Genomic DNA, 20425 nt, shown 5'->3' on the forward strand with positions numbered 1-20425 from the left:
GGCAGCTGTGGAGACAGAATACCACCCATCATGCAAAACCAGGAGGCTTAATGCCCCTTGGAAAGTTCCTCACCTGGACAGAAACCAACAAAGCAAGAACTCCAGCTGTGGCTGAACTGGCAAACACAGGGGCCCTGGAGGCTTCACAGTCCGGCGACCCAGTGCCACCTCTGCAGCCATGTTAGGGGACATTCCCACACATGCACTGAGCTGAGCCTGGAGGAGTAGCATGAGCTGGACAGAGGGAAGAGGATGAGATGGCCCTCAGGAGCACAGAGGGGGAGCAGAGAGGCTGGGCCCCTGATGGAGGTCAAGGGTCACAGCAGAGGCCCGAGTCCTGCTTGCCGTACTGCAGACACGCACAGTGGGCACTCAGCGGACTTGCTGGAGAGAGCAGGGGTAAATAAAGTTAGTACAGGGTTAATCTACAACTATGGAGACTGCTGATGACACTAAACCGCCTCCTGCGCCAAAGCAGTGGCCTCAGGACGCTGAGCTGCGCGGGGCTGGCCTGCACGCAGTTCGCTTCCCGCAGACCTGCCCCAAACACAGCCTGCTGGGGAGAAGGTGGCAGCAAGGAGGGCTGACATTCAGCAGAAACAAAACCCACATGGCCTGCAGCCACCGGAAGACACGGCCAGGGCCCTGGGACCTGAAGTCACGATGTCTGTGACATACCCAGGATGGGCATGTGACAGTGGCCACGGACGCCCAGGAAAACTGCCTCCCAGAAGGACTTCAAAAAGCTTTTCTGACTCCTCAGTGAGGCTGATAAGGAGCCTGGCAAATCCAGAGCCTGACAGGGAGTGCTGTGAGGCTGGAGAAGACCCACCGTGGAGGACACACAAGGCACCTGGCTGGACACAGTGGGCACAGGCAATTGTGAATCTTTAGCTGCTTGAAGGTATTGATCAAAATGTTACCCGCAGACATGACATCAACACTCCCAAGCTCTGTTTTCTCTTGATGAGAAAAGCAGTTTCTCAGGCTTGAATCTTCAGCAACCCCTGTTGACCATTTCCCCCTAGAAATGACCGAGGCTTCCGCTCACCTGGTCTGCATCTCCTGTCACAAGCATTTGTTTTAGACCCTTGGGAGCACAGGCTGGAGCCCCCAGAGACTTCCCACAGCCACTTGTGGAAGGAAATCTTCAGCCACACACGAAGAGGATATAAGAATTTCTTTATCATTGATAGTATATACAGAATTCACAAACATAACAGCGTTTCCAGTAGGGGCCATACAGGCGTGCCTTCACACAAACCGACCGCAGGAGGGCCACCCTGAGATGGACAGGACACTGGGCAAGCTGCACGGGGCTGGCTGTGCTCAAGAACTGGCTCTTCCCAGGAGAAATGCAAGCAGGGCCCAGGTGGAGACGACGCTGCAGACTCTGTAAGGCAAGGACGAGGGTCGGGGGCCTGGGCAGGGTCTGCCTGCACCCTTGACGGCATCTACACAGGCTCGCCTTCTTTCCCCTGACTTTGTTCACCTGAATGACCTTCCCTCCACTCATTTCCCCTTTGTCAACGCTGGACCCAGGGCTCTGGGATGGGATAATCCACATTGCCTGGAGATCTGATCTGAGGTTGGCAGGACAATAGGCTGCCACAGAGCTGGTGGCTTTTCTTCTGCAATGTGGTGCCCTACGGCCATAACTCCTAACCAGCGAGGTAGAGCCCTCTGAAAGCCTCTGGACCTCTGGCTCATCCTTCTACAGCTGAAAGCTTCAGGAACCAAAAAGCCTCACACGAGAGGAGAGGCTCAGTCCCTAAACCTTGAGCACTCGCTCCTCTCGGCACTGCCGCCGGCGTCTGTCCGTCAGCTAGGCCGGACCACGCCTGTCCCACCTGCTTCCGATGATGCTGCGCTCTCCTCTTCCGCTGTCTTGACACTGAAGACAGCAGGGGTTTGCACATACGAGCTGGATGGATCATTTCCTTCCCCCTTCAGGACCCCTGTGTCCCTCCACTCGCCAGGCACCACTTTGCCCCGCTGCCCACTCTACCCAAGTGCCGCTCCCCAGAGCGCCCCGAAGGGCTCAGCCCCTCACCTCCCTCAGTCTTTACCAAGCCCTTCATCATCCCCTTCAGCCTGCCTCCTCCTGGCCCATCGCCTCATACATCATCCACTCGTGTTTGTTTGAGTCCTCCCTCGAGGACCTGGGCTCACTGAAGGATCCCCAGGACTCACCACGGGGCCCACATTACAAAGTGTGTGTGGAACGTGGTGAAAACCTTCTGATCCACCACACGTGTCAACAACTCCTTAACAACCTACAACAGCCAGAGTGGGGCCTGACGCAAACCCAGCTGGCCCACGGGGGCACTCACTGCAGCACGCAGGTGATGTTGGGCGAGTGTCTCCAGTACCGGTACAGGGACACCTGCAGAGTCGGGTGGCACCTGTACTCCTTTAACACACTGCGGGCACTGCCAAAAGAAGTGTGCCCAGGTCAGCAAGCAGCGTCACCCTCTGCCCACTGCACCAGGCTCAGGGAGGCGGAGGGGGGCGGCGGCCCCGGGGGGGGGCAGCGAGCGGGCAGCTGGGCACCTACTCCTTAAACTTGTTGGTCAGTAGCAGGAACTGGCTCCGAGTAAGCCGCCTGACGTCGAACTTGCAGAGATTCTGGAACTCACAATAGACTTGCTGCTCACTGACCCCCGGCCACCTCCGGATGCTGAGGATGAGGATGGGAGGCCGGACGCTGGGGGAGTCAGGGCCAGAAAAATTCTAGGAGGCATGAGAACACAGAGATTTTCCAAAAATCCTACTGCCATCGTCCACTGTCTGAACACACTACAGGAGTCTAGGGAAGGGGGGGGGAGGGAAGGGGAAAAAGGGGGGAATAAAAGGAAGGAGTCATTCATGTGTGCTTTGCCAGGAAAATTCATGAAGAAATGATAAGTGTTGTGAAGCCAGGTACCGGTGGCTCACATCTGCAATCCTAGATATGCAGGAGGCTGAAATCTGAGGACTCTGGTTCAAAGTCAGCCCAGGCAGAGAGTTCTGTAAGATGCTTAAGCCAAAACAACAACAACAACAAAAACAGAAGTGGAGGTGTGGCTCCAGCAGTATAGTGCCAGCCAGACAATGGCAGGAAGCCTGAGTTCACACTCCAATACTAGAACCAACAAATGAATATATAAAATCATGGCATGTGTGATCCCCTCCCCAACCCTGCCTGCAGCTCCCAGAACCCTCTAGCGCAAGAGCATGCATGCACACACATGCACACGCATGCACACGAGTGCACACACACCACCTTGGGGACACCAGGGTACCTCCCCCTCTACACCTCTGAGCAGAACTAAATCTACTTACAATTTTAGGGACCCCAGCTCGGATAAGATTCACTTGGTTCACATAAGGAGCCAGCACGTCGAGGTACTGCAGGAAGGAGGGCTCAGGGACAGGAACATTGCTGCAGACAGAAAACCCAGAAAATTTACAAGAATACAGGTTGAATCTGACTGCTTGGGGGGGGCTCCCCTGACATTCAAATGTTTCCAATGCAGAGATGAGGGGAGAAGGCTGGGGGAGTGAGAGAGACCCCCACAGGCAGGAGGCAGGGGTGGCGGGAAAGGGCGATGGAATGCCAATTTGTCAACCACACACACAGCACTGCACATCCTCCCTTGCTGGGAGGTTCTGGCTGACGACACAGCTTGCCAAGTCCTGCCCACCCATTACCAGGACAGAAGACGCATTCTCACCTGTGCACCCTCTGCAGGAGCAAGTGAGCCACTTTCAAAAGAACTAGAAAACACAAACGCTGAGATGTAACAAGCTTCAAGGCCTTGTGGAAGGAGGCCAACTCAGGCTCTAGGTGCAAACCGATAGGAAACAACCTCGGAGCTGAACCCCATCAGAGAAGTCTCCTTCAAAGGAGCGGCAGCTCTTACCTGACCCACAGAGGAAGGCGTCGTACGCTGCTTCGTGGGGGCACTTTGTCTTGGCTGAAGCATTTTTCCGTAAGTAAGAGAGATACTGAGCAGCCATTAGAAACCGGGCCTGGGAAAGGTCTCTCCCCACCCCAGGTCAGTGTCCGTGGGAGCTGTGGCACACCTGACCACCCACCGCAGTGCACATCATTCTCCCCACTCACAAGCACGCTTCACCTCCTCTCCCCACATGGAGAATGACAAGAGCCCAGAGCTTCCAGACAGATCTACACCCCACACCAAGGAGGAAGCAGGCATCCCCCCAGGACCTGGCCGTGCCTGGGGAGTGCCTGTCTGCAGGGCAGGGTTGTGTGAAAGAGAGGAAGGACGGCTCCAGAGGGATCTCTCAGGAACCTCCACCATCTGCCACCTGGGAGACCAAGACTGAGACAGTCTCAGGCCAGCCCAGGATACTTGGCCAACAGTACAAGACAGGGCTAGTGGGAACATACCATATCTTTCACACTTGCTCGCATGAACAATCACAGGTCCAGAATTTTTCGTGGGATTCAAGTTACTGTGAGGGAAAAAAAAAATCCCCTCACTCTCCCCAAGTTCCTCAAGTTTTAAAGACAAGTTCTTAGCCTGCTTTTGTTTTCTTTTTTTTTCTTTTTTTTTTTTTGCCAATCCTGGGCTTGAGCTCAGGGCCTGAGCACTGTCCTTGGACTTTCTCAAGGCTACAGCTCTACCACTTGAGCCTCAGCACCACTTCCGGCTCTTTGCTATGTGTGTGGGGTACCGAGGAATTGAACCCGGGTCTTCATGCATGCTAGGCAAGCACTTTAACCACTAGGCCAAACTCCCGGCCCCTGTTTTTGTTTTCTTAAGTCACAGATCCAGGCACAGACAGATGCCCTGGTGATAAAGCAACAAGAGCAAGAGCAGCAGGCAAGAGGGCCCACCTGGACCACATGGGGCACATGCAGCCCAAGCCCCAGAGCCGTGACAAACCTGGCACTCTGCTATCCAGAGCTTGCCCTCTAGCGGCCTTGAGGAATAAACACGGGGGTGGTGGCGAGTGCACTCTGTAACTGCCACACCCGAGGCCTAGACAGAGACTCCTCGGGCTGTGGCCCTGGGAAGGCTCTCAAGAGGCAAGTCAAGGGCCTGCAGTTACTCATGCTGGAAGGTGTAGGCATCTCACTGGTAGCTTCCTGCTAGTCTCTCCTTCCTCCTGCCCAGCACATACGCTCCCACACAAATCACCACCCCACAACATGGGGTTTCAGAAGTAACCAGAACAAAGGGACAGAAAAGGATGGAAGCTTGAAGTGTGGATGCTGAGCGAAATGAGAGAGGAGGCTGAGGGGCTAGGACGGAGGCTGCTAGGAGTAGAGGCAAGTGGTGGGTGGCAGATGGGCAAAGATGGAAAGGACAGGACAGCTCTGTCTGCCTAGCCTGGCACACGGAGGGAGCCTGTGTGTGTGACATAGGCGGAAGGCATCCGTGACCTCAAAATGATCAGGAGGGCAGGCAGGGGCTAAGAAATGCCATGCCTGTCTTCCTGCTTTCCTCTTGGCATTGGGCACCACAAGGCTACTCATGTCAGGGACAGGCAGAGGAAGCACACGGAGCTGGAGGTGCCGGGGCCATGGCATCCAGCAGCCGAGGCAGGAGACCCCACTCGACAAGCAGCTCCACAGACCCTCCTCACCTGTTCAGCACTTCATACACTTCCGAGAGATTGGACACCCGTGGGAAATGCAGCTCCTGCAGATGTGGAGAGCACAGTATTTGGGCCTGCAGATACCCATTGCTTCAGGGTTTGGTGTCAGCACCCCAGGATGCTGGGGCTTCCTTGAAGGGCTCCTGTAACCAGACTACATGCAAGCCAAACCTTCTCCCTCAGCAAGTGTGTTTAGGGGACCCCTGACACACAGGAATCGGAGGCACTGTACAGACCCAGGCCACATAGGTAGAATACCAGCATTCTGGGGGCCAGAGGGGCTTAAGTCATCGCAAATGCCGTATCCAAGAATTTCTCTAAGTAAAGATCACAGGAAGACTTTCCCATTTCTGTGGCTCCCTCTAAGTTATCTCTCAGTCTTTAAAATATTGCCCTGATTCTTTTTCTGCTCCACAGTTTAATTTCTCTAGTTCTTAGAGTCATTCCCTTTCTGCATGCAGTACATAACAGAATCACCCGGGAGGCTTAGAGAACAGTTTCTGGCTGCCATCTGGAATACCCAGATGGTGGCCCAAGGGCTAGGGCTGGGTTGTGCTATCTCCTATTTTCATGTGCCATCAGTGTGAGAACCCTTGACCTAAAATGATATTTTCTGAAGATGGTAGGAAGGATCCTACCCTGGTGCTTTCTATGCCTCACATGTTTAAGAGATACGCATCAAGTTCCAGAATCAGTTATCCTGTTGTCCAGTCTAATTCAAAACCTGAGGAGGTCAATCAAGGAAGGGAAGAAAAACTGCAACTAGCTAATGAGATGACCCACAGATGTCAATATACATAAGGAAACTGGCTTCCTAAGATCTCAAGTTAAAAACAGAAGTAAGAACAGAGGCAAAGGTGTTACTGGACAGGGCAGTCCTTGCCAGCACACCACTCATTACCTTCCAGATGTCCTTTGTCACATTCTTGGTATCAATGAGCACAGGAAATAGACTGTGGATGTTCTGCTTAAACTGATCATAACTTTCTGAGGAGAAAAGATCCAGTGAAAAGTTAGTTAAAAATGCAGGGGAGCCGGGTGCTGTGGCTCACGCCTGTAATCCTAGCTACTCACAAGGCTGAGATCTGAGGATCCTGGTTCAAAGCCAGCCCAAACAACCTGAGACTCTTATCTCCAATTAACCTCTAGAAAACGGGAAGTGGGGCTTGGCTCAAGGGTAGGGCTGAAGAGCTCAAGGACAGTGGCGAGGCCCGGAGTTCAAGCCCCATGACCCACAAAATAAAGGGGGCGGGGGAGAGAAACCTTGTCTAACCTAGCTGGTTGTCTAACTTAGCTTGTCACCGTGTTGATGACTAACTCAAATAAAACAGGAATTGGGAACATCCTTAATCCTAATCCTTAAGAATCTCTAATCTCTCTACCCACGGTACCACTATGTGTGTGTGTGTGTGTGTGTGTGTGTGCGCGCGCGTGCATGTGTATGCACACGTGGATTCACACCTGTGTGCACCAGTACTGGGGCTCCAACTCAGGGCTTACTGATTGTATTAGCTTTTTTCAAGGCTGGTGATCTATCACTTTAGCCACACCTCCACTCCAGCTTTTTGACAGTTAATTGGAGATCAAGAGTCTACTGGTATTGGGTGAGATGGCTCACATCTGTAATCCTAGCTACAAAGGAGGCTAAGATCTGTGGATCACGGTTCAAAGCCAGCCCAGGCACTAAGCAACGTTGAGACTCTTATCTCCAATTAACCTCTAGAAAATGGGAAGTGGCGCTGTGGCTCAAGAGGTAGGGTGGAAGCCTTGAGCTGAGGAGCTCAGGGACAGTGCCCAGGCCCAGAGTTCGAGCCCCATGACTAACGACAAAAAAAGAAAAGTCTATTGGTTTTGTCCACCCAGGTGACTTTAGACCTTGCTTTCCTGAGTAACTAGAATTGCAGGTTTGAGCCACAGTGCCTAAGATCCACTTCTACTTTTATAGTAAATGCCAAGTGGTTTTCTATTAAACGCAATACTTGGTATTGCCAATATCAGCTCTAGCCAATGGGACAGGAAAAGAACAAGATGCTCTAAACAAATTACTAGCATACATGTATGTGACACCGCCCAATGTACAACAGACCAGGGGTCAAGACAGGGCTGTGTCCAACCTCTCCAGAAACCAGCAACGAGGCTAAAAGAGCAGAAAACAGCAGAGGATGACAGGTTTATCTCTACCTGGAAGAGGTCTGAAGAGCTTCTCATGGAGGTGTAGCAGATCCATCATCATGTTATGTCCCACTAAGGGCTACTTGGAATAAATCGACAAAGAGAGATGAAAATTAAAAAAGAATGACTGACACCAGAGACTGAAGAGCACTTTCTTACAAAGAAGGTATGTTGGGGCTGGGGATGTGGCTTAGTGGTAGAGTGCTTGCCTAGCATCCAGGCACCCCTGAGTTCGATTCCTTAGTATCACATAAACAGAACAAGCCAGAAGTAGGGCTGTGGCCCAAATGGTAGAGTGCTAGCCTTGAGCACAAAGAGGCTCAGGGACAGAGGCCAGGCTCTGAGTTCAAGCCCCAAGATTGGCAAAAAATAGGAGGAAGAAGAGAAGGAAGAAGAGGAGGAGGAGGAAGAAGAGGAGGAAGAGGAAGAAGAGGAGGAGGAGGAGGAAGAGGAGGAAGAGGAAGAAGAGGAGGAGGAGGAGGAGGAGGAGGAGAAGGAAGAAGAGGAGGAGAAGGAAGAAGAGGAAGAGAAGATAGAAAAGGAGGAGAAGATAAAAAAAGGAAGAGGAGGAGGAGGAAGGAAAGAAGGAGGAGGAAGAAAAGGAGGAAGAGAAGGAAGAAAAAGGAGGAAGAGGAGGGGGAGAAGGAAGAAGAGGAGGAGGAGGTGGAAGAAAAGGAGGGGGGGAAGAGAAAGTGTTAGATTCTGCTATAACTCTGACTACCTAACAGTTCCCTCCTCACTCAGTGTACACTGGAGTGAACTCAAGGCCTTGTGCTCTTACTTGGCTTTTTCACTCTACTACTTGAACCATCCTTCAGCCCAATACCTTTGAACAGTTTTAGATAATTAGCATCAAAGTCCTTGTGCCACCAAAAGAGGCAAAGAAATATTAACAATTTTCCTTTAGATTTTTTTCTTTTTGTAGGTCATGGGGCTTGAACTCAGAGCCTGGGTGCTGTCTCTGAGCTCTTTTGCTCAAGGCTAGTGTTTATTAACATTTTTCATATGTAGTCTTTCCCCAAATTAATTACCCATCATGATTTGGGAAAAGAAGGCTGGGTTTAAGCAACTAGTATCAACAAGAAAATAATTGCTTATCTTAAGAAATCTTGGGCTGGGAGTTTGGCTTACTGGTAGAGTGCTTGCCTAGAATGCACAAAGACTCAGGTTCAATTCCTTGGTACCACATAATATAGAAAAGCCAGGAGTGGTGCTGTGGCTCAAGTGGCAGAGTGCTAGCCTTGAGGAAAAAGACCAAGGATAGTGCTCAAGCCCTGAGAAGAAGAAGAAGAAGAAGAAGGAGGAGGAGGAGGAGGAGGAGGAGGAGGAGGAGGAGGAGGAGGAGGAGGAGGAGGAGGAGGAGAAGGAGAAGAAGAAGAAGAAATCTCACTTTAGGCTGGGATATAGCAGTGGCAAAATGTTTGCCTAGAAAATGCACTTTCATGGGTTCAAAACCAGTACCAAGTAAAGAAACCACACAAAATAATAAAGAAAAAAGAAATCTCATTTTATTGACAAAGGATCCTTCAATATCTAGCCAGAAATACAAAAGACTGTGAAAGGCCAAGAAAGATATTTTCCTACCTTCTGGGCTTTTACCAGCATTTGGAAAAAGACAGAGAAGCCCTTGGCAGAGAGAAGAATCTGCTCCTTCCAACAGCTGGCGCGATCACAAGAGGCATGTTCAAGGTACCAGCGATGTTGTCGACTCACCTTCTTCACTGTCACCTGGGGAGAAAACCAGACAAGTCCCCCAGATCCAGGCTCGCTGGGAACAGAGCCTAGAGCAACGGCTGTCATCTCAAGTGAGAGGCAGAAGAGCAAAAAGGAAAATCTAGAGAGAACTAAGATCAAACTGAGCTGAATGTGAGCGAGGTGACAACCACTGAGGGCAGCCATTCCCCGAGGAAAACTCACCCCCTTCTCCTTCAGCTCTGTCCAGATGTTGGGGAGGGCCTGCCTCAGCACCAACTGGACCTCAAAGGCCTGGAACCCTATGGCAGAAGAAGCACAGAGCACACAGAGAAAGTGGAACAGCACTGTACCAACCCAGCCAGTGAAGCAGGACAGGAAGAGAAGCCAAGAGACTATGAGCGGCTGGTGGATCTCACATGTGCCAGGGTGTGGCCTGGCGGGACAGTCCAGCGTAGCATCCTCAAGATTTATGATCATGGGACTGGGAGAGTTTGGCCTAGCGGTAGAGTGCTTGCCTAGTATTCACAAAGACCTAGATTCAATCCCTCAGTACCACATATATAGAAAAAAAGCCAGAAGTGGTGTTGTGGCTCAAGTGATAGAGCTCCAGTCTTGAGAAAGCCAAAGGACAGTGCTCAGGTCCTGAGCCCAAACCCAGGACTGGATAAATAAAATAAAGATTTATGATCACAAGGATGCTCTTAACATTGGTGACACCAAAGACTTGTTTCTGTGGGCTACAATTATTGCCATTATCCATGTTAGGGGTTAAAATTTGAAGTTGTGGTGGCACATGTCAGCAAACTTAGCTTCTCATGAGATGAGATCCGGAGGGTTGTGGTTTGAAACACACAAGAACCAGTCAGCAAAAAGATGGGTTCAGTGCTGCATGCCTTGTATCCCAGCTATGTAGGAAGTATAAATTAGGAGGACTGAAGTCCAGACTGGCCTGTGCAAAAAATGCAAGACGTAACAGAAGCAAAAGGACTGGAGGTATAGTTCAAGTGGTTCAGTACCTGCCTAGAAAGCACAAGATCCTGAGTTCGAACCCCAGTAGAAGTGGTCCTGAGGCTCAAGTGGTAGAGCTCTAGCCTTGAGAAAGTCCAAGGACAGTGCTCAGGCCCTGAGTTCAAACCCAGGACTGGCAAAAAAGAAAAAAAAAAAAAACAAAAACTAAGTTTTCTTTAAAAATAAGTTAAAAATAGGTTTAGTGAAAAGAGTGACATTGTTTCACCTTTTTTTCTTGCATATCTCTAACATCTGGCTGGAATTAACATCTACTCTGCTTTGCCTTTAACCTGAAAGCTTAAATTTTATCACTAGCCAGCATTCTTGCTTCCTCTCCTTGAAGCAATAGGCTTACATTTCCCACTAGAGAAAACAATTGCAAATACCTGCTAAAATAGCCACCATCCGTTCTTTCCTGTGAAAATGATAGCTGGGGCTGGAGAAGGTCTGCGGTAGGCCATGTGTATAGCACACATGTGTACACACACAACCAGCTAGTCCAGCTCTCGAATAAAAAACTCGCTCACAACGTTCTTGTCAATAGTCACTGCACACTGACTGCAGCAGCAAGGCCGCATGCTGCATGTCGCATTGACACATGCTCAGTGTCATGAAAAAAAAAAAATAGATCACAAGAGGCTGAGATTTAATAGAACCAAGACATTACTTCTAGCCAGCTGCTTGTGGTCCACGACTAACTACTCAAGAGGCTCAGATTTGCAGACTGCAGTTCAAAGCTATTCCAGGCAGCAAAGAAAGTTCATGAGATTCTCATCGCAATTAGCCACCAAAAAGTTGGAAGTGGAGCTATGGCTCAAGCCATAAAGCATCAGCTTCAAGTGAAACAGACTATGGACAAGGCCCTAAGGTCAAGCCTGAGCACTGGCATACACACACGAAAACAAAGCCTTCCTCTTCTGAATTTAGGTCATGTCTTTCTCTGAGCACAAAGACCAGACACTGACTGAGCAGGACGGGGCCAGGTTCTGTGGGAAGGAGAATGTGTCCCTGGAGTGCCCACACAAGGCTGTGGCCGTCCTTACACACCCAGGGTGGGACCAGAGACCTCCTGCCTACCTGCAATGCCAGGCAGAGTCATCCAGTCGCCTTCCTCAGCCAGGTCCAGCCACCTCGTCACCTCATCAATCACCACCTTGATTTGGTCTTTATCCAGAGAGCTGAAAATGGGTTCAAGAAACATCAGAGAAAACCACACTGGAATCCTACACACGGCTAAGCCACAGCCTGAGTCTCAGTCAGTGCCACACAGAGCTGGCACAGGCAAGGTTACCAGTGAGTTACCCTCAAAAATCCTAGAGAAGGTCAAACTAGAGACCAACATAACCCTCGACAGCAAACCCAGCCGAGGGGTCTCCTCCACACCCAGGCCTCCAGCACTGGAAGAAGCGGAACTCTGGTACTGAAGAGTACCAAATGAATAGTCATTCTCTTTTTTTCTTTCTCAACAGTATGGTCACCCTCCGAGCACTGTGACGTTCCCAAGGAGGACAGCTGCTCTCATGTGGGGGTGAGGGGACCCCCGCCCCCAGCACTACAGACTGTCCTGTTGGGAGCATGGGCAGCTGGAGCCGGCCCCACTAACCATGAGTAGCATGATGTTACCCACCTGCCCACAGGAAGACAGCAGCAGGGGAATCAGGGGCTCACCTGCGAACTCTCCAGTTCCCCGTCAAGATACTGTGCTTAATTTTCTTCTCCTGTTCTTCATTCATATAGGGGATTCCATTTTTGAGAAACTGAGGACAGGAGCATAATGGGAGACTAGTGAGAACTGGTGCAGTGAAGAGAGCCCTCTCAGTCTCATGTGGACAGGTCAGGATAGAAGCAGAGGAAATGGGCGCCATAAGCCAGTCAGGTGGGTTTGAACTGATCCATCCCCTCCTCCCGTCCCGTACCTTGTTATAATCGAAGCCATACTGATTCAAAAACTGAACACTGGAAGCCTGGAAAGAGAATTCTGAATCCAAAATCCCAAACGTGGTAGGGAAGAGAAAGAAGTTACATGAATGGGCTACATATCTATTTAAAAAAACAAAAACAGTTCAAACATAAGGATAAAAAAAAATCAAATAGTGTAAATTATTTTTAGAAAGAAAAAGTCAAAACCCAACAAAATAAACACCCGGAAATGGGTAAAGGGTGGGGGAGGGGTGAGGGGGGGCAAGGGAGAAGGGTAAGTGAGGGGGAGATGGAGGCAAGAACTCAGTAAGGAATTCGTTATCTGTACCACAATGTTTTGAAAATGGAAGCATGAGTGGAAGGGGGATGAGGGTTCTCAGCCGGAGACACTGATCAAGATGCACTAGATTCCTAAACTGCTTCCTCAAACGCCATTTCCTTGGTACAACTTTTTAAAGATAATTTACTTTTTTTAAAATCTCCAACTATTAAAAAGCTAACCCACACCACTCTGGCTCCTAGAGCCGACTTCGGAATGCACGCGGCCTCTCCTCGGGGAAGTACCTGAAGACCTCAGTGCTCCAGGTGTTCTTCTAGGAACTGGAGGCCAAAGAAAAGAAGGCAGTAACCTGGCCCTGGGTGAGGAGCAGGGGCTTAAGCAGAGAGGGATCCGGGCTTCCACCCCAGCGCTGTCACACAGCCGGAGTGGAGGCTCAGCCCCTCGGCTTCCACACTGCACTGCCGGTAGATGGCGCACCCTTTCTGCCTGCAGGAACCAGCGAGCTACCACACAGCTGACTTTCACTCTCCTTCACGGCCATGCGGGCACAAAGGAAATAAACAGGAGAAACTGGGGCATAGGGCAGGGGTAGAGGGAAAAGTCTCACAGAAAAAGTACTGCTTTTTTTGTTGTTGTTGTTAGTCCTGGGGCTTGAACTCAGGGATATGCACCGTCCCTGAGCTGTTTTGTTTTTGTTTTTTGCTTGCAAGGCTAGCACTCTATTACTTAAGCCACAGCTCCACTTCTGGGTTTTGGGGGGAGTTAACTGGAGGTAAAATCTCACAGATTTTCCTGCCCAGGTTGATTTTGAACTGTGATCCTGAGATATCAGCCTCTTGAGTAGTTTGAGTTACAAGCAAGGGCCAGCAACATCAAGCTAAGGTACTGCTTTGAGAGACAGTTGAAGGTTAAGTTGGAATCTGCAAAGGACAGAGAGTAAGAGGGGGAAAGTCCAGAAAGTAGGGGAGAGACCAGAGTGTCCAAGGCAGAGTTTGAAGGCAGAAAGTTGCAGAACACAGATGGGGCAGGGCCAAATGTTTCCCCAAAGTTCTTAATACATACTTGTTTGATTCTCCTTCAACACTGGAAAACACAGACAATCCTGGAGGAATGACAGCAGATGCAATGAATAGCAGAGAAAAGCTACCTACAGTTAGGTGCAAAGACAAAGTTGTTTGTTTGTTTGTTCCAGTTTTGGGCCTTGAACTCAGAGCCTGGGCACTGTTCTTCGGTTTTCTCAAGGCTAGAGCTTTGCCCTATCAGGTAAGTCACAGCACCACTCGTGGCTTTTTCCTATGTATGCGGTGCTAAAGAATCAAAGCCGGGTCTTCATGCATGCTAGGCAAGCACTCTACCACTAGAATAAACTCCCAGCCCCAAACGACAAAGTTTTCTGAAGAGTGCTTTGTAGCCACAGATACTCTATGTGCCACAGAGCAGAATAATAACCCTTATTGAAATGAAGAGCTGGGCATGGTGGTATACAGCTACAGCCCCCATGATTTAGGAGGCTGAAGTAGGAAGATCAAGCATCCGAAGCCAGCCTGGGCTATACAGTGAGTTCAAGGCCAGCCAGACCAGCTTGAGAACCAGTCCAAAACACAAAAATGAGGACCGGGATGAAACTCACTGGTATAGCACTCACCTAGCATTCGTGAAACCCTAGCTTCCACCCCTAGGTCTGAAAAACAAAAGCCAAAACACACACTTTCCAACTTTCATTGTACTAAGGCTTTGAACTCTGGGCCTGTGCTTGCTCCCAAAGCACTCTCTTACATGAGCCATACCCTGTCCCTCAAATTACTTCGTAGTGGAATTACTAAAATGTAGTTCTTTAAATACAGAAATACTAACAGACTGGATGTGTGGCCACAGTGGTAGAGCATCTACCAAGTAAGTGTGATGAGGACCTAAATTCAAACCCAGTACCACACACACACACACACACACACAGATACCATTTTCATAGTTTTAGAAATAGCAGGAGGTAACAGGAGGTAGCCGGGTGTGGTGGCTCACACTTGTAATCCTAGCTACTCAGGAGGCTGAGATTTGAGGATTGCTGTTCAAAGCCAGCTTGGGCACTAAAGTCCCCGAGACACTTATCGCCAATTAACCACCTGAAAACCAAACCAGAAGGGGCACTGTGGCTCAAGAAGTGGGGTGGTGGCCTTGAGCTAAAGAGCTCAAGGTCAGTGCCCAGGCCCAGAGTTCAAGCCCCATGACCAACAAAAAAAAAAAAAAAAAAAAAAAAAAAGGAAGAAAGAAAGAAATACCAGAAAAAACAAAAAAACTATTAACTACAAATCTAAGCTGGGGGAAGAGTATTCGCACCTATAATTCTAGTTACTCAGGAGGCTGAGATCAGAAGGTGAGAATTCAAAGCCAGACTGGGCAAACAAATCAGAGAAACTCCTATCTCCAATAAATCAGCAAAAACCCAGAACTGGAAGAGTGGACAAAGGGACCTTTATCTGAAGGAAAAATCCCTAGTACCAGCACAAATTTTAAAAAGTAAAACAAAAGATTAAATTTAACTGCTTTAAAATGTCTGTTTGGGGGGCCGGGAGTTTGGCCTAGTGGTAGAGTGCTTGCCTAGCATGCACAAAGACCCGGGTTCGATTCCTCAGTACCACATACATAGAAAAAAGCCGGAAGTGGTGCTGAGGCTCAAGTGGTAGAGTGCTAGCCTTGAGAAAGTCCAAGGACAGTGCTCAAGCCCTAAGCTCAAGCCCAGGACCGGCAAAATAAATAAATAAATAAATAATAAAATAAAATGTCTGTTTGGCTCAAGTGGTAGAGTGTAGTGCCTGTTTGTCAGAACAAGTCCCCAGTTCAATCCCAGAATCATCTAGGGAAAAGAATTCTGTTTGTTGGGTATGGTGATATGTTCCTATAGCAAAACCTTGATCCCAAACAAAGTCTTACCAAAAACGACCACAGTCAAAGTGAGCAAGATTTTTAAATGTTTTCGTAAATAACATTTTACTGAAATAGTCATGATCACTGATCATTCTACTGCTGATTCAGCATTACATAAAGACAGGATGCATCACTAATAGACTTCACATTGCCTATAATATCTGACAGCTATAGAAGATGGTGACTCCTGTATTATAAAATGTTCACACGATGAGCTCCAACAAATGGAAACAAGAGTTTTTCCCTGTGTTGTTTTTGTTTTCTTTTCTTTTCGCCTTGTGTGTTAAGTTATCCATCTTTAGGAGGGCAAGGGGGAGGCACAGAAGTGGAGGGAAAAGGGGAACAAATGCAGCAGTGCCACTCACTAGACTCTATGTGGAAAATGAACTACACAGCTTTTGGGAGAGAAAACTGGGAGAGAGTGAGGGATAGTGTGACACTGGCCGAAAAGAAATGTCCTCTGTACCTAACATGCATCTACAAATCACCTTTACAACCCCCCTAATACATCACCTTTGTAACAATAAAACTATAAATAAAACAAAATGTAAATCAGAAAAACAATTAGATCTTTTTTCTACTACCAGTGGGGGTTAAGATTTTTCACACTAGTAACCCATTTTTGTCCTGGTAGTTTCTGAGCTCAGGGCCTTGTGCTTGGTTCGGCTTGCTGGTTCATGGCCAGTATGCTACTACTTGAGCTAAAAAAAAAAAAAAAGCTCGAAGCTGGGCTTTTTGCGAGTTACCTGGAGAAGGAATCTCTGAGACATTTATTCCAAGGCTTACCTTGAACCTCAATCCTCCACATCTCAGCATCCAGAGCAGGGATTAAAGGTGGAGGCACAGGCGCCTAGCTGTAATGTTTCACTTGCTAGAGTAAATCACTGAAAACTTCTGTGGATGGCTGGTAGTAAGAAAAGTCTGAGTATATGCATACCTTTTTGTCTTTTCAAGGATAGATAGATAGTATGAAAAAGAAAGGCATAATCCTAAAAATGACAAAAGACTAGAATAATGAATAAATCACTTCAGCCTGGAAAGCAAATGCTGTCAATATTAGTATTATAATGCAAGCTTATAAATTCTTTAATACATATAGTTTAATTCTGTAATCCTACTGCTACAAGTGTCCTTCGTGCATCTGCTCATAAATTATTGTATTAGAAATAAGTCAGTGGCTGCATTTGTAGGCTGCAATCCTATGCATTGTTAAAATGCATAGGTCCATATATGTTGCCAAAAAAAGAGTTCCAAACGCCATCAAACCCCACAAGGTTAAAAAATAATAATAATTTAAGATGTAAAAATATAGGTAGCATCTTGTATCTTGTTTGTGTAAATTTTATTTATTTATTTATTTATTTTTGCCAGTCCTGGGCTATTAGCTCAGGGCCTGAGTACTGTCCTCGACTCTCTCTACCACTTGAGCCACAGCACCATGTCCCGCTTTTGTGGTATGGAGGAATTGAACCCGGGTCTTCGTGCATGCTAGGCAAGCACTCTACCACTAGGCCCAAACTCCCAGCCCCTAAGTTTTCTTTTTAAAGAAAGAAAAAACCCACACATATTTTCCCTTGGGAGATGGAGCAGGCGATGTCCACAGCACTGGTTACTAAAGTATTCGTCCCACAGGCATAAAGTATCCACAAGCAAAATAAACGTGTAAAATGAGACACAGAAGCTCTTTGTTACCCAGAGTCAATAAAATGCCACCCCCCTTTTTCATGCGAGTCCTTGAACCCGGGGCCTGGGCGCTGCTCCTGAGCCCCTGTGGCTCCAGGTAAGGCTCTGTCACTTCTGAAATACCATTTAAAACTGTGAACGAGGACTAAGAGATGACGGACACTCACCGATCTGACAGATTGTAAACTGCTGGACACTCTGACGGGTCTTTAGATACCACTCGGATGGCAAATCGAAGAGGCTGGGCAGGCGGGCGGACGGACAGACAGACAGTCACTCCAGGAGCCGTTCCTGGCCTGCAGGACGGCTGGGCCAGGAGCCCGGTTGTCACAGCAGGGCGCCCGGCTCCCACCACAGGGCGACACAGCCCAGACCAAACATCCCCCCCAGACCCCAACAGGGCGAGTGGGGAACCCAGCCAGGCCGGGCACAGAGGGGGGGCGGGGGGGTTGCGGGGGGTACGGGGGGGGCACGAAGGCGTGGGGGGCAAAGAGTGGGGCACGGGGGACGTGGGGGGAAGCAGGGGGGCATAGACGGGGCACGGGGGGTTGCAAGAGGCACAGGAGGGTGCAGGAAGGGAACGGGGGACACAGGAGCGCGGGGGGCACAGGCAGGGCACGGGGGGGTGTGTGCAGGGGCATGGGGGGGACACAGATGGGGCGTGGGAGGGTGTAGGGTAGCCCACAGGGGGCACGGGGGGAACGGGGGAGCCACAGAGGGGACACGGGGGCGCTGATGGGGCGCGGGGGGCACTGATGGGGTGCGGTGAGGCGCAGGGGGGGCACAGATGGGGCACAGGAGGGCGCGGGAGGTGCGGGGTTGTGGGGGGGCGCAGAGGGGACACGGTGGGCATGGGGGGGCACGGGGGGCATAGGGGGCACAGATGGGGCACAGAAGGGCGGGGGGGGGACGCAGGGCAGCGCAGAGGGGGCCCGGGGGGCACGGGAGAGGGGCGCAGAGGGGGCCCGGGGGTGTGGGGGCGCAGAGGGGGCTCGGTGGGGCCCAGGGGCGTGGGGGGCATAGGGGGGCACAGATGGGGCAAGGGGGGACGCAAAGGGGGCACAGGAGGGCACGGGGGGATGCAGGGCAGCGCAGAGGGGACCCGGGGGGCACGGGAGGGGGGCGCAGAGGGGGCCCGGGGGTGCGGGGGCGCAGAGGGGGCAGGGTGGGGCCCAGGGGTGTGGGAGGGGCCCAGAGGGGACACGGGGAGGGGTGTAGAGGGGGGCCTGGGGGTGCGGAGGCGTGAGGGGAGCTCAGAGGGGGCCCGGGGGCCGCGCAGGGGGCCCGAGCGGCCCCACACGGCTGGAACCTTACCTGATCTGCTGAGGTCCACACAGGCTGGAGCGCAGGCCAGTGAATTCTATGTCCAGCCCTGCAGTGAGGGCAGGGGAGACCGAGTCGGGGCCTCAGGGGTGGCCCTCAGCTGCTCGCGCTCTCCGCCCTGCACCCAGGTGAAGCCAGGAAGGGAGAAACCCGGAGCCGCCCCCGCCCGGGGGCCTGCAGGGGTCGGGCCCACCTGGAGGGCTGCCTAACGCCCAGCCCAGCCCGGGCAGGGCAGGCAGAGCCGGAGCCCCCCAGGTCCTTCCGGGGCGCTCAGCCCCCACGCCCCCCCCCCACGCCCCATCCTGCTGGACCCGTCCAGGCCACCTGTGTCCGCTCACCCGGACAGGGGTCCCTGACCGCCAGGCCCACGGCCCCGGAGCCTTACCCACGAAGTCCGCGTCCAGGACCAGCTCCTGCAGCAGGGGCAGGGTCTGTTCAAAGTCATCAGCGCAGACGTCCATGGTTGCTGGGCCTACGGAGGCCGCCGGGTGCCCCCTGCGCCACCCCCTGCGCCACCCGCGCCACCCGCGCCACCCACGCGCCGGCACCACGCCCAGTCTTAAAGGGCCAGCACACACCGGACCCCGCCCACCCAGGCCTGACCCCAGGGGAGGCGTTGCAGGTGGCACCCACTCTCCTGATCCTCGTGATCGTAAGGTGAAAGCTGTTGGTGATCAAGAGCCGTCCCTGGGTTTCCAGACTGCTCCATGATTGTCCTCACAAGCCATCCTTGAATTCTAGACTTCTGTTTGAACAATCTTCTAGAACCTTAGTCTTCAAAGTGAGAAAAGGAAAAACTGGAATTGTGTAACTTTGTCTCGGCCGGGATTGTATTGAGGAGTTTCTAAGCCGTGGGATGACGACAGCCTAGAATGAGGTACAGGGCTCTGAAAGCCACATTGGGTACAGGCTGTTGCTCCTCACACAAACCAAGTAGCTGGAAACCCTGAACACTTCCAGTGTCATCAACTCTCAAGCTCCCCTGTGCTTGCCTTGCCTAATTCTCACCTCATGGCAACCCAGCACTCTGCCCACGTCCAACTTGGGTTACAGCCTCTCCACTGCCTTCCTTCCTTCCTTCCAAATTCACCTCCAAATAGCAAATCAAGCCCAAGGGAGCTTAGCATAGACTTGTGGGTGCCTGTGCGTTCATGGGGCCTCAACTCAGCTCCTGGGCCCTATTCCTGAATGCTTTTGCCCAAGGCGAGCAGAGCCACAGCTCCACTTTCAGTATTTTGGTGGTTAACTAGGGCTAAGAAAGTCTCACAGACTTTCCTTCCTGGACTGGCTCTGAACAATCCTCAGATTTCAGCAGCATGTACTGCTTTTATATTCATGACGAAGATCGCTTTGTAACTTTACACTAAGTGATACCTCCTACTTAAAAAAAAAAGAGTAAAAACAAAATTAAAAAATACAAATGCAAATAAAAACAACCCTAAGACACCACCTTACCCCAACAAGAATGGCCAAGATCTTGAACTCAGACAATGACAGATGCTGGTGGGGTTGTGGAGAAAAAGGAACCCTACTACACTGCTAGTGTGATGGTAAACTAGTTCCACCACCCTGGAAAGCAGTGTGGAGGTTTCTTAAACTGAAAATAGACCTTCCCTATGATCCCGCCACACCACTTCTGGGCATCTACCCTGAGCATCATAACCCAAGATATGATAAAGACACCTGCTCAGCTATGTTCATCTCTGCACTATTCACAATAGCCAGGCGATGGAAACAATCCAGATGCCCTACTGCAGATGTATGGATACAGAAAACATGGCATATATACACAATGGAATTTTACATAGCCAA

The 20425-nt window shown here is 50.6% G+C and overlaps 1 protein-coding gene across 1 annotated transcript; it reads right to left on the bottom strand.

Moving 5' to 3' along the window:
- Nucleotides 1-1217: 1217 nt before the first annotated feature.
- Nucleotides 1218-19075, bottom strand: Pnldc1 (PARN like ribonuclease domain containing exonuclease 1). The gene is made up of 19 exons (XM_090337875.1): nt 18999-19075; nt 18605-18662; nt 17458-17531; nt 13748-13787; nt 12402-12525; nt 12154-12242; nt 11563-11663; nt 9700-9776; nt 9367-9510; nt 7792-7861; nt 6512-6597; nt 5599-5654; nt 4397-4461; nt 3906-3959; nt 3717-3759; nt 3325-3424; nt 2558-2733; nt 2334-2432; nt 1218-1393 (listed from the first exon to the last, which is right to left on the bottom strand). The coding sequence occupies exons 1-19, from the start codon at nt 19072-19074 to the stop codon at nt 1330-1332; spliced, it is 1596 nt and encodes a 531-aa protein (XP_090194001.1). The 5' UTR covers nt 19075; the 3' UTR covers nt 1218-1329.
- Nucleotides 19076-20425: the final 1350 nt, after the last annotated feature.

This window comes from Megascapheus bottae, chromosome 8 (genome assembly GCF_031878675.1).
Source record: "Megascapheus bottae isolate mThoBot1 chromosome 8, mThoBot2.hap1, whole genome shotgun sequence".
Lineage (NCBI taxonomy): Eukaryota > Metazoa > Chordata > Mammalia > Rodentia > Geomyidae > Megascapheus > Megascapheus bottae.

Bases quoted from the DNA above. Each gene is read 5' to 3' on its own strand.
- Pnldc1 (XM_090337875.1), bottom strand. From the start codon at position 19,074: ATGGACGTCTGCGCTGATGACTTTGAACAGACCCTGCCCCTGCTGCAG. The intron at 9,511-9,699 runs GTGAGTTTTCCT...TTTTCTCCCCAG, and splicing joins CAGAGCTGAAGGAGAAGGGG to GTGACAGTGAAGAAGGTGAG. The intron at 5,655-6,511 runs GTAATGAGTGGT...CCACATCTGCAG, and splicing joins TGACAAAGGACATCTGGAAG to GAGCTGCATTTCCCACGGGT.